The following is an 18,609-nucleotide window of genomic DNA, read 5'->3' as shown; positions in this document are numbered from 1 at the left end:
GAAGAATTCAACTTTAGATGATTTTTAGGGCTTGTTAAAATACACATTTCGGTTGAGCAAAGTAAATTGATATCTCTTATAATTTACAAGACACCACCCGTTCTTCGAAGTACAAAAAGGAATTTTCGCAGTTTTAGAGGATTTGTGTCTTCTGTGAACTTTTTCAGCGTAAAACAGTTTATTGTTTTGGTCATTTTTAAAATTATAATGTTACTTTTTGATTTTTTAAAATAAAGACACATTTTCTTCAGCACATGTTCATTTCGCATTCGCAAATTGCTCTAAAAACATAAAAGTTAATTCAGGAAAGTTGCTCTAAAATGAGAACGTTAAGAGAGTAGAACAAAGGTATTGTCAGCAAAGTTAATTCAAATCATCTCAGCTACAACTTTGCTGAAGAACATGCGTTTTTACTTTCAAAGATAAAAATGTTAGTTTATGTATATTATCAATCTGAGAACCATCCTAATTAAAAAAGCCCAAAAGAAGCAGCATTTTAAGCTAAAAAAGGTCACAGAAGACGCTCAACCTCTCGAACATAAGACAAAAGCACTATGATTTTTGTCTTGCTAAATTCCCACCCTGGACCACTGACTATTAATACCAGACAGAACAAACTGTTTATGTTGCACGGAGATGAAAAACTACCTAAAATTAAGTATTTTCTCCTCAATTCCCGTGTTTAGCCCAATAACCCAAATTTGAGTAAATCGCATATAGTAGTTTCTATTTACCACCAGCAAAAAAAAATACCTACTCTTAGGTAAATTCTACCCAAAATTAAGTTTCATTCATTTAAATTTGAGAATAGCAAATTTACTCAAAAGCAACTTATTGGACGTTCATTTTTTGTCAACAATAACGTGTTCAAGTGAGAGGCTCAACTCAAAATTAAGTAAAAAGAACTCAAATTTTGGGTAGTATTTTTTCCGTGTGCGATATTCAAACGTTTGAGCTGTCAGTTTACCGGATTTTCTGAAGAGGTGACAATACGGGGGCGAAAATGAACCACTTTTCTGTCAAACGTGAACCAGCTCCTGATTGGCCGATTTCATGTGCGAAAGATAGAGATAGAGATAGATAAAGATAGAGATAGCGATAGAAATAAAAGAGGAAGAAGCCAATTGTCACCTCTTCCTCTTAGGATTTTCTATATGCCAGACATTGAATGACTATAAGATGCACCTCTGTGAAAACGGCAAAAATATAAACGACGAGTATGAATTACATTTTGCACTTCAAATGATCATAATTGCCAGTAAACCTGCTTTCTCTGGAGCAATAAACTTTTGAAAATGAACAATTGACGTCTTGCAGTGAAACTTTTGCGAGCTTTCGCCACCTACATTTTGAAGTGAGAATTGTAATATCAATATGGATGATGGTTGCAAAATTCTCCAATGGAAACAGAAGGTTTTTGGGGAAAATCGCTTCTTGAAGCAAAACTTTTTTTTTTTTTTTTTCCTTTATTAACGAGACTTTCAGCCTTAGGCTGAAGCAAAACGAATCTTTTCCCCGGGAAACTGTTACTTGTATCGCATAGGAATACATTTTAGGTAACTAACTGTATTTTTTCCAGTGTGATTCTGTGATGTTCGTGGTAAATTATTCATTTCAATTTTGCACTTAGGGTAAACGCTCCTATAGTTGCGGTACGTTAGAAGCGTTAGGTTCCTATAGTTGTGTATTGAGTCTCCATACACAACTATAGGAACCTAACGCTTCTATTGTACCGCTACTATAGGAGCGTTTACCCTACATGGAAAGGTTATTTTCTGCGCATCTGCGTGATTTCCACTGAGATTAAAGTGGAAATTATGTCAATTAACTAAGGAAACCTTTTATCATGCTGGTGAAATTGGAAACATTGTTGTTTAGGACGGTATTATTCGATATTAGTTCATAATAATCATTTTTAGGTAAACTTTTGGATACTAACAAATTTCGAGACTTCATTTAATCAACAGGCACTCTACTCTAGAATGATTCTAGATGATTTTCACAAGGAACCCATAGTAGCAAATCAGGTTTATTTAGAGCAATTGAATAAATTTACTTATGTTTACATCTTTCGTGCGATGTAGCATTGACTGTGTCGTGAAATGAAATGAATTTTTCGCATGAAAGTCCAGCTGGAAAAGTCTGATTGGAATAATATTTTCCTACACAATTCGAAAAATGTATTGGAAGGATGTTTTGTAGGTTCGATGTAAATTATGTTTTAATACTAATTTCCAAGAATGTCCTATGCAGCCTGTCAACATTATCATCATCATGCAGTGATGACATCTGTGCACACTAATCCAGTCAGTAAGGTTTTACTGGGGTTTTGAATTGCGGAACTGTTCGGTAAAACTAAAAAAAATCTGTAGAAAATCCAAAAACGAGAAAATTTATTCCAAACTTGTGCAGACTTAGCTCTGTTAACCCCATTTGATGGTAGGAAATAAAATGTATCGATTTAATTGATTCCTTACGGATAACGGTCATTTGAATTTTTACCGATTTTTTCAGCAATTCAAAAACCCAGTAAAAAAATACTGACTCCTGCAAAATAATCTAAGTGTGTGTAGAGCTTTTACGGCAATTTCCGTACATTAGTTGTTTATTCCGTAATAGCTTCACGGAGCCGAAATTAAATTTTTGTTTAACAAAATAACTTTAAATCAGGCTTGCTTCCACTCACTTGCTATAAAAAAAAACATTTTCGATATTTTGAAATCATTAGATGTTCAAATGATATTTTGTACTTGTTAGATACAAGAAGAGGTTGAAAGGCAAGTGTTTGACAAATTAAATCTGTCAAATGCGCTTTCAGATAGTCACAATCAGCCGTTTTACGACTCTCGAGCGCTCACTCTGAGTGAACGCTCACGAATCATAGAATCGCTAATTGTGACATTATGAAAGCAAAATTTACAGGTTTTGTGTGTCAAACATATACTTTAGAACTTATTCTTTTAACTTACAAGTACAACATATCCGTATAACATCTGATGACTTCAAAATTCCGAAAATCATGTTTTTACAGCAAGTGAGTGGAAGCAACCCTGCTTTAAATTAAAGTTAGTAGACCGAGGGCCCATTTCTCGTGACTTACTCGTGGTTAGGGATTACAATTGGTAAACAGGTGGATGGAGTGCTAAGATCAAAGAACATAAGGGTGGATTTGAGATCTTTTGACGATCAAACGTTAGAGATGCACTACGGTAGTGGTTGGATTCAGGATCTCAAACCAAGCGGACGGACGATTGAGGACAATACTGGAATGACACATAAAAGACGGACTGTGGTGGAACACCGACATTTTCACTTGGACATTGAATGACTTTCTTCGAAATGGAAATTTAGCAGCTGTTGTAAATTACTAGATCTACGATTATCTTATCTTGTCAATTCTGGCTCCAACGTCTGTCAACAAGTCTGTTCAGGTCGGCAATGAAGAAACTGAGCCAACACGTTTGATATACGGAAATTTGGCATATAGACGTTTGGTATATACATTGACGTTTATCCGAATGGACGTTTGACCAAATTGACATTTGGTCGAATGGACATTTGTCCGAATGGACGTTTGGCCGAATAAACGTTTAGCCGAAGAGTGTATTCACACATGTTTGCCATTTTGGTTGTATAGACTTGAGTCTTTTTTTTCAATTCTCAGAATTTCTCGAGAGATTCCAGACGAAGTGGTTTTTCAAGATTTTGAACACTTAAATACTTTGTCCAGACAATTTGGACATAGGGAAAGTTTTGAGGACTTAGTGAAGCGCTCAAAAGTGATGGACTGTGATTTATACTTTTATCGTAGTAGATAAATATGATTAGGGTAGAGCACTACCTCGGTCTAATCGCTCATTTTGGGCCTATCGAGTAGAAAACATCAAATAAATCCATTGTTTCAAAGTTAACAAGTCAATTATGCGTTTGGAGCGATACTTTAAAGGGTGATACGGTCAAAATTTGGTCAATATCAACTTGACGTATTTCTTTCAACTTTGCATTTAAAAAACCTGAACACCCCTCATTTTGAAGGTGTGTGTGTGTAGAATGTTGCTCCTATTTTGATTTTGGAATTCACTCTTCAGTTGTCAAAATGCCGTCCAAGCAAGAAGAGCAGCGTATCAAAATTTTGCTCGCGCATCGCGAAAATTCGAGCTACTCGCACGCAAAGTTGGCAAAATCGCTAAAAGTTCCCAAATCAACCGTTACAAATGTAATTAAAGTGTTTGGGGAACATTTTTCGACAGCCAGGAAGTCTGGATCGGGGGGAAATCGAAAACCGGAAGCCGCTGAGACGACAAAGAGAGTTGCCGGTAGTTTCAAGCGAAACCCTAACCTCTCTCTCCGAGATGCCTCAAATAAGCTGGGTGTATCGTCTACAACCGTGCATCGAGCCAAAAAACGAGCCGGACTATCGACTTACAAGAAGGTAGTGACTCCAAATCGCGATGATAAACAAAATACGACGGCCAAAGCGCGATCCCGGAGGCTGTACACGACGATGCTGACGAAGTTTGACTGCGTGGTAATGGACGACGAAACCTACGTCAAAGCCGACTACAAGCAGCTTCCGGGACAGGAGTTTTATACGGCAAAAGGAAGGGGAAAGGTAGCAGATGTTTTCAAGCACATGAAACTGTCAAAGTTTGCAAAGAAATATCTCGTTTAACAAGCCATCTGTACCTGTGGCTTGAAAAGCAGCATTTTCATAGCTTCCGGGACTGTCAACCAAGAAATTTACGTGAAAGAGTGTTTGAATAAACGTCTGCTGCCTTTCCTGAAGAAACACGGTTGTTCCGTACTGTTTTGGCCAGATTTGGCATCTTGCCATTACGGTAAAAAGGCCATGGAGTGGTACGCCGCCAACAACGTGCAGGTGGTTCCCAAGGACAAGAACCCTCCCAACACGCCAGAGCTCCGCCCAATTGAGAAATACTGGGCTATTGTCAAGCGAAACCTAAAGAAGACCAAAAAAACTGCTAAGGGCGAGCAGCAGTTCAAGGAAAACTGGCTTTCTGCGGCGAAGAAGGTGGACAAGGTGGCTGTACAAAATCTGATGGCAGGGGTCAAGCGTAAGGCCCGGCAATTCGGATTTGGAAAAGTGGAAGCCTAACTGAATATTTTTCCTGAATTTTATACTAATTGAACTTGAAAAAGAAATTTAATTTGATTTTTTAAATAAACGATTTCACCGATTTACACGCGTTTTCCCTTGACCAAATTTTGACCGTATCACCCTTTACTTCAATAGCTGTTTACACCCATTTTTCTCAAAAACAAATGAAGCGCTTCGACCGAATCAATTTTTATCTGAAGTGAATTCAATTTTTTTTTTCAATGCATTAGGCCTAATTTAGAATCCGTTTGGGGTTTGGGGTCAAGAAGGAGTGTTAGATTTTTAATAATATCTCAACAATTTGTTGCTCTTTCGCAAATCTCACCGTACGTACGGAAAGGTAAATACATTTAAAAGTCATTTGCGGTGAAAACATTCCATTTTGTGAAAATAATCCACTCGAAAAATTGAGGCAAAGGGCGAGTTGTGGTTAGTAGGCCCAGAATCAGATCTAAACCCTATATCCCATGAGCTTTGGAAGTTTCAGGATGGTAATAATTCATAATAAAACATTTTCATGATCAGTTCTTTCGAGTTTTACTGTTTTAGTTTATTTGGAACTATGATTAAAAAAAGCCATGAAATTGTTTTCCCTTTCTGCTGCTCGTTCTTTTCTCATATAATTCTATTGGGCTATAAGTTTTCTTAGACTGATAGCATACTGTGACTATCTGAATGGACATTTTCCTATATTTTGGAATAATTATTTGGCTGTTGGTTGAACAAGAGGTCGAAAAAGCATATAATTCAAACTTAGCCGCAATTTGAGCAAAAGCAAACCAACTGAAATGCTTAAAAGTAATTTATTTCTATTATGGAGTTAGCTGTATGATTTCCAAGGAAAACTAGATGTATGAGTGCTCATTGCAAGACAGCGTATATCACGTGATATACGCTGTAATGTGAACGGGGTATTATTTAACAATAAATAAAAGAGCTCTAAAGAGATGGTTCGATCTCTACAACTTATTTGTTGTTATTCACCCAGACAATAATTTAGTTTGCGTTAACCTAAAAGTCATTCTGATTTAACCTAAGCTTTTATTTGAATTTATTTTGCATGAGTCGTTTTCAACGACATAAATTTTGGTTTAATATTTGTTTTTTGAATGAATTAACTAAAATGTTAGGTTGCATCATCTAAAGTTAATTTTGAAGTAATTTAATTCTTTGAATCCAACTAAACAAGTCGTTTGCTTCAAATAAAATTGCGGATTAAAAACAACCTATATTGACATTGAATCTATAAAATTTGAGTTTGAAATTCAACCATATTTTTGTTAATTATGTCAAAGTAATCCAGAATACAATAAATAAATAAATAATTTAAAATAAATCAAAACTGATAATTCCCAGAGAACTGAAGAGGAAGCAAGCGATGCCCAGAACAAAGGTGGTAGGAATGTACATTTTTGCTGCAGAGATGTTACCACTAAAATGTATGGGCGAAAAAAAAGAGCTAAGACTTAATATCATACGATAGTCGTTTGATAGTGGCTAAGTTCCATAAACAAATCGGAGTTATTGCTGTATGATTTGTTGGTTTAGTGAGTATCATGAGCTCATGGTCAAATGAAAAAAAAAGAATAGTTTTTTCAACCTACTAAGCAAACTTGAGCTACGCAATTTCCTTTCACGATACCTGTTCATCACACATCACTGACGAAAGGCAATCGCACCGCATGACCGCAAATTTCAATAATCAAATCCTTCTTTCTTCGAAAAGATCCCTTCCATTTGCCTAATGAGCTCCCGGAATCGACGCACTTCGCTACGATTTTTACTTTCTCGACTTTTGCCTCGAACGAAATGTCGAAACCAAGGTGTCCGCATTTATAATTTGGCTAAGTAGCATCGACCAGAAACAGTTAGGCAAGCAAACGTACATTACCTGATAAATTAAATGCAGTTCGAGAGAAACAAAAAAATATACCATGCGTCCGCAACGAGCTGTTGTATGTGAGAAAAAGCTATAAATAGAGACATGGAAAATCAAACACTCAAAAAGCATTTCGAAGCTTTAGATGGAAAATGGCAAAAGCTCTTAATCTAATATTCGGTCAGCGGAATATTTGTTCCCTCTCCTTCAAGGTATTGGATGATGACGCATGAGATCTGCTTGTTTTGTTGTGTTTCTGTTTTCGATGCAAAATCCGGAAATCTAATATAAAAGGTGTGTCACGATGGTGTGTGTGTGTGTGAGTGTGTGTGAGGACATAATTGGAAAAGGGGTACGAATGAACATACACAAAGGTACACAGAAATACAACGAATGGAAGCGGGAGTTGGATTGAGTTTTGCCTTATACTCAGACAGACCAGACAGAGATATACCAAAACACGAAACGAACAAAAATCAACGGGCATCACAGTTCAATTAAAACAACATCAAACTTTCAGACAAATCTCCAAACTGGGGAGTGAATGTGGGGAAAGCGACTTGCCTGATTTTTCCGATTTACGGCTGTATTGAAAAATGGGATCTACTGTGATGGATGCAGGTTGTGGGCTTTACAACGCATATCCTTTTATCCGAAGGTTTGTTTTGATGATGGGATTCAATAACGATATGCATGTTGCGTTAGAAATGTTGGATCGGTGGACGCATTACATTTGTAAACGCAACAAAATGTGGGAAGAAAGAAGAATGGAAATGAAAGATTGAAGTATCAATGAAACATCGGATTGGTGAAACACCTTAAAGACAAATGTTATCCTTAAGATGTATCTATGTGGTAAAAGATGTGGATAGGAAGAGGCGAACTTTCCGTTTTTTTCAAAGCGCAACAAACCGTAGCAGATGAATGGCAAAGCAGTTCGACAAATGAAGCTATGTAGCTGTCTTGGTTTGGTGTTTTTATTTTATTTTTTGATGAGTGCTATTTTCGGCTGAGGGTGGAAATGTGGCGAGGTGGCTTGAATGGAACCATTTGTGGCGGTGGGGCTAGTTTAAAATGTGTCAGGAGAATAGGGTGAACCAAAAAATACTTAATGTTTAAAATGTTAATGTTAAAGTCAATTATTCAGATGGTTACTTAAGAATCTATGACATAATTTTTTGTTAAGTAATGATTGGAATAGGTAAAACAATATGACATCAAGTTATTTGAACCTCAGTTCAGTATATTTTTCTTTTTATGAATCAAACTTAACTATTAATTTATTATGGTATTTTGTATTGTTCTTAATTAATCAATAAATATCATTGAATGATTTTATGAAAAATTAATCAGTCTTTTCCTTATGGAACAATATTGAATGATTTCCTAGAATGAAGTTTATCGAGCTTAAATGTGCATATTCTCAATGTCAAGGTTGCAAATGCTCATTTCACATAAGACAATATGTATCGGAATTATTATATTATTTTGATATTTTGTATTTTTACGGTATTGAAACTGTACTGATCCCTAGGAGTTTATATGGGAATTATTATGGAAAATTTGAACTTCGTGGATATTTTGCGAGTATTCTAAAGACATTTAACTACATTTGACTATATTTTAAAGAATTTATAGAGGCACACATGGAACTTTATGGAGAATCTCTAGGACATTTCCAGAGGAATTCGGAAGGGAATTCTAGGAAATTTCTAAATAGGTTATTGCATAGCTAATCTGAAAATAGTTGTAGAGTGAATCCCAAGAGATTTCTATAGAGAATTTCTAGAGTGATTTCTTCCACTTTCAAAAAACTTCTTCATTCCTTTATTTAACGTCGGTCTCTATTCCGCAATCTAGTGCCAATCACCGACGGACATCGATTACCATACATTGACGGCAATGGAATGTGCAGGAAGGCAGCCTCCACACCTGTGTAGGATAACGCACCCATTCAACACACATGGGCCGGGACCAACGGCTTTACTTCCCTTCCGAAGGAATACGTGACCAGAGATTTTTATGCCTCAAAAAATCCCACCGACCTCGGCTGGGATTGAACCCAGACCCATTGGGGTGTTAGAAAGCAGTTACTCTTACCACTACACCACCGGCACCGACTGATGGATATTCTAAACGAACATCTTATTTTGATGAGTCATTCAAATCCAAGATTTGATTTTCTATAAATTGAGAATTGGAATACTCTAGTTAGAATAACATAATTTTTTTCTTCTTTAGTTAGGAGATTTTTAGCCGTAGGCTAGTTCATCTCCGAATAACATAATTATTGTTTACCTTGGAATTAACCATTTTTGGGTCACCCTAATCATATAGCGAACGCGAGACTTCCATTTGGCTAAGCAAGAGCATGCTTTCATTTGGTAGAGGTGAGAGGTGAAGCAGGTGAGTGTAAATGATACGAGCTACATAAATGGGGGGGGGGCGAATTCAAACTCAGACAGCCACTGTAATTGAAAATGAGCCAATTTTCAGCATGGTGGGTCTTCCCTCATCATAAGCTCGTGAGCGGTGAATGCTAATTTAAAAATGGACTCGTTTGAATTAAAAGCTTTTGACGTTAATTTGGCACCTTGTTTTAGCACGAAGAAATGAAGGTTGTTGCTCTTTTAGTTGGGTATATGATGACATTATTTTATTAAGCATTTCAAATGAGGAAGTGAGGGCGATCTGCCAAGGATGACAAAGAGCAAAGTTCAGCAATGTTTTATAAATTTCAATTCGTTTATTTTGGTAAGGCTCAAAAGCAATGTTTTTATGATTATTGAAAGCTTAGTTTCATTCGAGAGATGAACTTTTTCGGAAACAATTCATTAATGATAAAAGTCTGCCAAAATCTCAAACATTGCGAATAACGCAAATTCATCGATCGCACAATCTTGAGTCTATGGGTTATTTTTTTCCTCCCTCAAATCCCTCTCTTCGGGATCTCTGAAAAATGGTGTTCCTATACAAATATTGCCATTATAAACAACCAAATGGTAAGTTCAGTGTCGTTCGGATCCGAATTGTATCAAATTACATACAACGATTCAACTCCCTTCGAGACAGACTCACACAATGCAAACGTCCAATACACGAATTTGTCGAGGATAGTGCACACTCAGGGAGCTTTAGATAGACTTACATTTGTTGATGCGAACGACAGATGATTCATCCGGTCACCCAAAAAAGGGGTTTCTGTTGTGACACGTCCCATATGCTGTCCCATGGGTTTCGGGATGTGTTCTATGGGTTTGGTGCCCTATCTGGTTTCCGATGGACTGTGCAAATACAATAGTTTTCCCTCTATGGGATTATTGACTTTTTTTTTGAGGATGGAGTGTTATTGTATTATTGTGCTAAAGGGATACCAATGAAATGAAATTATGGAGTTCATAACGTAAATTGGAAATCTCTCAATTTAAATATTTGATGCACCGTGGTTTATAAGGTTGCATCGATAAAGCATATGTTTCCAATGGTTTTTGCATGAATTATTTGTACAACATTGAAGCTCACACGATTCAATTTAAAATTCAACAACAGAGTGTTTCATAATGGGGGGCATCATTTTGAAAATCAGTTTTGAATGGAGATTTTAAAATTTATTTAATATTGCTATTTTTTCAACTCTACTAATCTATACGTAGTTATCATTGTATATGTTATGACAATGAAACAAGCTTTATTATCAGGGCTGGCAAATGTCTTTTTCAATGAACGATCTCGCACGATATTTACAGAGTTACTTCTGTCACTATCATCGGATGAGGAAACAACGATAGAGATTTTCTTCCAAATCTCATCGATGTTTTTGTCATGACACAACGTGACACTGTTGGGGATCATTGCAATTATTAACTCATTTATTGGTATTATTGTTATATGCACCACGACAATCTTAAGAATATATTCACTCAACAGATTACATTCTGTTGCTTGCCTAAATTCATCTAAATAAGCTAGAAATTTTGATTCCAAAACCGGATGGAAATTATTCTCATGAGTGCATGAACATTGAAAAATGACAATAAAGCTTATGATAGGTAGTTTCGTCTCATTGTCACATGACGGCCGTGATATTTACCAGCTCTGTTTATTATGTTACGGTAGGCCGTGTTGAATTTTGAAACAATCCTAATTTGCATAGGCACATGGTCAGATGTCAGTATGTGAGGTCTTAGTGGAGCCTAAATAGCTGCTAACTATAACAAAAAATTCTGCGGCGCGGTAAACTTCTTAATAAGTTCCAGTAAATAGTCAACACTCATGGAATGTCTTCTCTATGAGTTATATCAGAGCTATCGTCTTTTTGGATCATAAAATAATCGCATAAAGCTACAGAAGATCTACCCTGTTAACCAAATATTTACGACTACATGCCACTTTGTTCGGTGGATATTAAAATAATTGATTGACCATTATATAGATAAGTCCAGGTTATCCCTTTATCCATTCGCAAACTTCAAGAGCGACACATCCGTGTATGTGGAGAAACAGTAGTGTAGCTGTATACACTTCCGCCGGCACATATTTGCAGTTGAACACACATACACCATGGATTTGGGTGGAACCGTGGAGCTCTATCAAACCAACACGTGTGATTTAAAGGAGTAACATGCGGGCAGAAAGTGCATGAGAATGAAGCAAGGGTATTTTTATGAGCGATAGGCAGAAGAGTGTCAAGCGATGCCAGGATAGGAAGTGCCATTATATAGGGTAAAGGCCAAGTAATTCCAAGCACTCTTAAGCGATCTGCTGTCGAGGCTTGTAAACATTAGCTTCTTTATTCCAGTTAGGATAGGCGAATGTATGTTACTTGTTAAGTGCTATTTAGTTAAGAGGAGAAAATACCGTTGATCTTGATGTTTTCAAATACTTTTCATAGTAAGAAGACAGAAAAAAATCATTAATTATAAATTATATAAAAAGCGAATGAAATTCACTCATGTTAGATGCTGTGAAGGTGTGTTGATTAGAATTTTTAAATTAAAAACAAAAATTGAATGAGTCTAATGATATTTTAATGTGGATGGGTGATTCTATCTAGGATCGAAACTGCCTAATAAGTCGTACAGAGACTGAAAGTTGAGATGAAATAGAGTACTCGAATTTGAAGGAAAAAAGGAACACCAATATGAACTTACCTCCGGACGGAGTCGTCGGAGTCACCACTTCGCTGCTGGTTGGCGTCAGCAGGATGTTCGAGTTGGAGAGATCGTCGAGACCCCTCTCGGCGGCGCCCTTCTGTATCTGCATGGCTTTGCGGTGGTGGCGTGTCGTCAGACCACCTGTCTCAACGTCACGCTCTAATCGATGGCCTGTTTTGAGTGAGATAGCAGGAGATCGATTAATTGGGGATAGATTGGTATACAATATATTATCAGATGGTTGTAAAACGATGCTGCACTCCAGAAAGCGAAACAGTTTCGAATGCAATTAAATAATTATTGCCTGAAATTGCCGGTTTTGATCATTTCTCGATATTGTTATTTTCAATTTTTTTTTAAATAATCTCAGCAGTAAAATACTGTGTGAATAACCAGCTCGTATAATGACAAGCTTTCAATAGATAATAGATAATCGGTACCTTTAGAATCCTCCACCATTATATTTTTTTTCCTTGATTTGTTTTCCGTCGATCTTGTTTTCCGTTCTGAGCACCAATGCTTCTAACGAGGGAGGAAGCTCCTACACCTGGACCCTACTTATCGACCCATCAACTCATGAACCGGGGACCAACGGCTTTAGAGATGTTATGTCTCAGAACATCCCGGCGGTGCCGACTGGGATTGAACCCAGGTCTGCTGGGGTGAGAGGTAATCACGCTTACCACTACACCACCGGCACCACTAACACTATCATAATGATAAAAATTGTTTATCCGTCTATATTTTAATCGCACACGAACACGAACACAATACAAACATATTCTATAAAATAGATATAGCCATATGAATGAAAATTAAATTTAGAGCTATGTTGTTAGCTTTGTAAAAATGATGACATAATCATATTTTTTTAGTCTTGCGACCGAACATCAGTATTTTGATTTGGGGTTACTTTGATAATGCTCTATGAATCTAGAAAAACCTGCGTGCAACTCAATCAACTTAGTTCAAGAAATATGAAACTTTGAATGAGTATGTAATCAGAAAACATAATAAGCAATAAGAAAGCAACATTGAATTAGTGATCTTGATCCGTCTTAAAAATGTCCGTAGGAGACAATATCAAAGAACACGCGATCTTGCCATGAAAGTTATCTGGCGGGATTTGCAAAAACAAATTAAAAAGCGATTCTCTGCCCTGAGGAACAAAACTTTTGAAAATAATATTTCTAAATTAGACCCGAGTTCCAAACCCTTTTGGAAACTCACAAAAAATTTGAAAAAACCTCAAAAGCCTATTCCAGCGCTTAAAGAAGGTGGTAAAATTTTGATCACAAATTTGGAAAAAGCTCAGAAACTTGCTAAGCAATTCGAGAGTTCCCATAATTCCAGTTTGGGTCTTACTAGTCCTATTGAGAATCAGGTTGCTCGGGATTTTCTGAATATTTTCTCTCGGGAAAATATTTTTGATGATTCCTGGGGGACTGATTTGGACGAAGTAAGGTCTATAACTAAAAATTTTCAAAATATGAAAGCTCCAGGTGATGATGGAATTTTCTATATCCTCATCAAAAAACTCCCAGAGAGTACCTTGTCTTTCTTGGTAAAATTATTTAACAGATGTTTCCATTTGGCATACTTTCCTGATAAATGGAAAAATGCAAAAGTTGTTCCAATTTTGAAGCCGGATAAAAATCCAGCTGAAGCTTCTAGCTACCGCCCAATAAGTTTGCTTTCTTCAATAAGTAAACTTTTTGAAAAGATAATTTTGAATAGAATGATGCTTCACATCAATACGAACTCAATTTTTGCATATGAGCAGTTTGGATTTCGCCATGGGCATTCAACTACTCATCAACTCTTAAGAGTTAACAATTTAATTCGTTCAAACAAATCTGAAGGCCACTCAACTGGAGTTGCTCTTCTAGACATAGAAAAAGCATTCGACAGTGTTTGGCATGAAGGTTTGATTGCTAAATTGAAAAAGTTTAATTTTCCACTTTATATTATGAAATTAGTTCAAAATTATTTAACTGACAGAACTCTTCAAGTAAATTATCAAAATTCCAAATCTAATCGACTACCTGTTAGGGCAGGAGTTCCTCAGGGTAGCATTCTTGGGCCTATATTGTATAACATTTTCACTTCGGACCTCCCTGATTTGCCTCAGGGTTGCCACAAATCTTTGTTCGCTGATGACACAGGCATTTCCGCTAAAGGAAGAAGTCTTCGTGTTATTTGCAGCAGACTGCAGAAAAGTTTAGATATTTTCTCTTCTTATTTACAAAAATGGAAGATTTCTCCCAACGCTTCCAAAACTCAACTTATAATATTTCCACATAAGCCTAGAGCTTCGTTTTTGAAACCTAGTAGTAGTCACATAGTCACTATGAACGGAGTTCCAATTTCCTGGTCAAACCAAGTGAAATATCTTGGATTAATACTTGACCAAAAATTAACTTTTAAAGATCACATTGAGGGCATTCAAGCCAAATGTAACAAATATATAAAATGTTTGTATCCTCTTATAAACAGGAAATCCAAACTTTGCCTGACGAATAAACTTCTAATATTTAAACAAGTTTTTAGACCGGCCATGCTTTACGCTGTGCCAATATGGTCTAGTTGCTGCACTACCAGGAAAAAAGCACTTCAAAGGATCCAGAACAAAATTCTGAAAATGATTTTGAAGTTGCCTCCCTGGTACAGTACAACCGAAGTACATAGAATTTCGAATGTTGAGACTTTAGCACAAATGTCCAACAAAATAATTAATAATTTCAGGCAAAAATCGTTGCAATCCTCAATTGCAACGATTAATTCCCTTTATACTTAGATAAGATTTAGTTTTAGTTTTTAGTTTTAAGATATCAATTGTTATACTGACATGCAGGTTAAAAAACCTGTTTAAAATACTGAATTGCCAAGACATGAACAATGTAAAAACACTTAGATATATATCATAACAATTAAGGCTGGTACGTTACTGCAGTAACTGGAGCACCTAGGTTAAAATGAAATGTAATTTATTTTGAATTTGGAACAAATAGAGAGTTAAAAAAAAAAAAAAAAAAAAAAATTGAATTAGTGATGGCTATATTGGAAATTCATTTCATAAGTGATAGTGTGAGTGCTTTTTCAAACAGACAAAAAACAAGGACATTTTTTTTAAATGTTTGGAAAACGTGTGACACATACTATATAAAAACTATATACGATGTAAAGGGAAATACCGTAAGCTACAATATGGAACCAATGTTTCCAATTCGGAAGAAAGACAGAGAGTAAATCATTACATTCTACTATTAAAATTACCCGCATTATCAAAGATACCCCGTTTTACGGTACTTCAACGTTTATTAAATAGATAGTCAGGTACAAAGCTGTCAAATCTGTACAGATAGTTCCATGTACTCCTCACTGTTGCGTAGCCATCAGTTTCTTCACCAGTTGTTGCAATTTATCCACAGATACATCATGAACGGCCTTCTGTCCCAATGGCTTTGAAATCACTGCCACCTTCTGTTCAGATTGATCCGGAACTTGTGGTACTTCTGGAAGAGCAGGCAAGTTTGCGTTCATGTCTCCCAGCTGCGTCAATATGGCCACCAAAACATTAACGATGTTGGTGTCGATATCGGTTTCAATTTTCACGTCCAAGTTTAATCCAACTGTCACAATGTCTCCAACGTTGTTGTCACTGATCGACATTGGACCACCGGATACTGCTCCAGCTCCGAGCAGTGCGGCAATCATTGCGAGTGAGACGATGGAGTTCATGTTTGGATTACTGTTAACTTGGTTTGATTGCTTTTTGATTGACTGTTCAAGTTACTCTGAGCATACCTGTGAAAGTCTCGGGTTATATACGCAAACTTTGAGCTGATAACAATTGGTTGGTTATCTCTTGGACCTGATTGTAATGGGGATTGCGCCCTTATAATTGGCGGATGGTGAATCATAGATGATGATGATGTTATTTTTTGTCATCCCGCCGATTCATTCTCTCTATATAAACAAAGTTTCATTGTTCACGTAAGAAAGCCTTGATAACATGGATATTGCAAGTGCAGTTGGATTTTGGATGGCCTCTCCGTCTATAGTATTCGGTTGCGAAAGTGAATGGCAGTTGATTCATTCTTTTCGTTTCGTTCCCTACACGACAAAGTTTGTAAACCAATATCGACGTACAGAATACTGCACAGTGAAGCACTTAGTGTATCAAACCTGACCAAAATTATGTTGGTGTATTTTCCCATCACAAATGGCCCAAATATTATTTACAAATAATATAGGATGATTATTTCAACAGAGTAATCCACTCCATAGTGACATGTTACTTTAATCATGATTCATTTAGGATTTTGTGAATAAATCAATTAAATAATAGAAATTGCTGAAAAAAAAAACGACCGTAGCTCTACCATAAATACCTAGGAGAGAAAAAATTATTTCGAAAATCTGCCTCATTATATCGACAGTGGTATACCTCATGAAACCGAAAACATCCGGAAAATGTTCTTCCTCCATTATTACTAGGAAGAATAGAACTTTGAAATTTTTCACGTTTTTCAACCGAAAACGTCATTAACATAATAAATTTTTCGTGATTTTTTAAAGACTTCATTGACTGCATTGTTTGGAAAACATCAAACCCGATTATTTGAATTCCAATCATACATAATGACTCAACTAACTTTCTTCAGCAATATTCACATCAGTTCTATTTGAAAGTCAGGCGATAGAACGATTGACGTTAAGTAATTAAATGCAAGCATTTTTGTTGTTCACAAATTCAGTTGATTCTAAAACCTCTTCACGGACAATCAAAGTAACTCACAGGTTGAGTCAAATACTGAATCTCTTTCTTTTTCGATTGCAAGTTTTACTCACTTTCGTAAAAAGTGTATTTACTCACAACTTGAGAAAATCCACTTTTTACGAAAGTGAGTAAAACTTGCAATCGAAAAAAAAAAGAGATTCAGTCAATTTGACGCAGTCTATGAGTTACCTTGATTCTCCGTGTTGTAATGATAGCAAACAAAACTTTTGAATGCCGATAATGATAATACAATCCAATATAGATCACACTCTAAAACATAACATTATAACACATAACCCAACAAACAATTCACGGTCACAAATAAGCATACACATTGAATAAATGCTGTATAACAGTGTACAATGCTGAATAAAACAGGATGTCGAATTATGAGGTGAAAAAAGCTCATTGAGATTGAAAGATGCGCTTTTATTCCACCGTTTGCTCTGATATGACTCATTTACTTATTAAAAGCTTCATAAACGTTGACTGTTTTTCTGATACAGAACCTGAAGTTAGATCTAATAACAAACTGAACAAGTGTAATTTGCACATACATTGTCGCTTTAATTCGACTGTTTTCAATTGCTTTAATAAAATGCTTTATTAGACGTCTTTTAAATGTTTTCTAGCTCCATTATTAGATTTAATTGCATTGCTTTATAATATTGCTGAATAAAGGTGAATACAGTCAGCAAAATAGCTCTTATGCCACTATGCGTCCATGTTTTAATGGCATGCTTTGTAAATGCTTTACAAACAGCGTATTCATTCATTATTCAACAACACTAATTCAGGCTAACAACAAAAAGAAATTGGTAGCATAGTGGTTACCGTTTCCGCTCTCGAAGTAGAAGGTCGCAAGTTCAATCCCAGCCTCAACCCTTTTTTTATTTATTTTCTACACCTAATTAATTTAAATCGTTATCATAGATCGTATAACTCACGACAACCAATTCATCGCCTATCGAAAAGAATAGTATCCTTTCCATCGAAATTAGAGAGATGGAGAGGTAACGTTGGTCCCATGTTAAACAACTATGAATGAATTAATCATTCTCACATCTCCTTGAACTAGGTAGAGTTACGGCAGGGAGTGCTGATAGGTTTTCAGATTCAAACTTTTATTACTTATTTAGCTGCCCATATGATGCTGGCAAGCGGCTGGTGATCGGAATGTCATGGTTCGAATCCGATGCAACGGACATGTGTTGTGTATGTATGTTTGTAATAAATTTTCTAGTATCTGTATGGTGGGTGTGTGCTTCGAGAGAATTAAATGACACCAACAATCACTAACGCACAACTGCTCTGTGCCGTTCTTATTTTCGGATTAATTATCCTGTACTTGAATAATCGCTTAATAAATGTATAATAGTGTCTAATCAAACATTATTTCACATGAGAATCAAGCGTCTTTATACACCTTTATACCATCGCTGTTTAAGAAAATAATAATGTCTAATAGACGCTGAATAATCAAAAATTTTATCGAATAAGCTCTGCTACAACTTTTGTAAGTCGAATAAAAGCTTCCCGACATACCTTATTCAACACCAAATATTTCGATGTTGTGGTTGAACAAATTCTCCAGATTTGTGTGAACAAAGCCTGAACAGAAGTTATTATTAAAAATAGTACAAGTATTATTAAGCATGAAGTGGAATAAAATTGT

The 18,609-nt window shown here is 36.1% G+C and overlaps 1 protein-coding gene across 3 annotated transcripts in view; it reads right to left on the bottom strand.

Moving 5' to 3' along the window:
* Positions 1 to 18,609, bottom strand: part of LOC135703305 (uncharacterized) — a 91,697-nt gene that overhangs the window by 10,324 nt on the left and 62,764 nt on the right. For 2 of the 3 annotated variants that reach the window (XR_010517742.1, XM_065224488.1), the window contains exon 5: positions 12,149 to 12,322. Coding sequence is in view for 2 of the 3 variants with exons in the window: in XM_065224488.1 (XP_065080560.1) it covers positions 12,149 to 12,322 (174 nt within the window). In the remaining variant the exon portion in view is untranslated. Of the gene's footprint in view, positions 1 to 7,579; positions 7,644 to 12,148; positions 12,323 to 18,609 lie in introns of those variants that run through there. The other variant, XM_065224490.1, reaches the window with a different exon arrangement.

Source organism: Ochlerotatus camptorhynchus, unplaced genomic scaffold, assembly GCF_037179485.1.
Source record: "Ochlerotatus camptorhynchus isolate MF236.1 unplaced genomic scaffold, CSIRO-AGI_Acam_v1.1 ptg000211l, whole genome shotgun sequence".
Lineage (NCBI taxonomy): Eukaryota > Metazoa > Arthropoda > Insecta > Diptera > Culicidae > Ochlerotatus > Ochlerotatus camptorhynchus.
The sequence above is the reverse complement of the archived record's forward strand: the minus strand, read 5'-3'. Positions and strand labels throughout refer to the sequence as shown.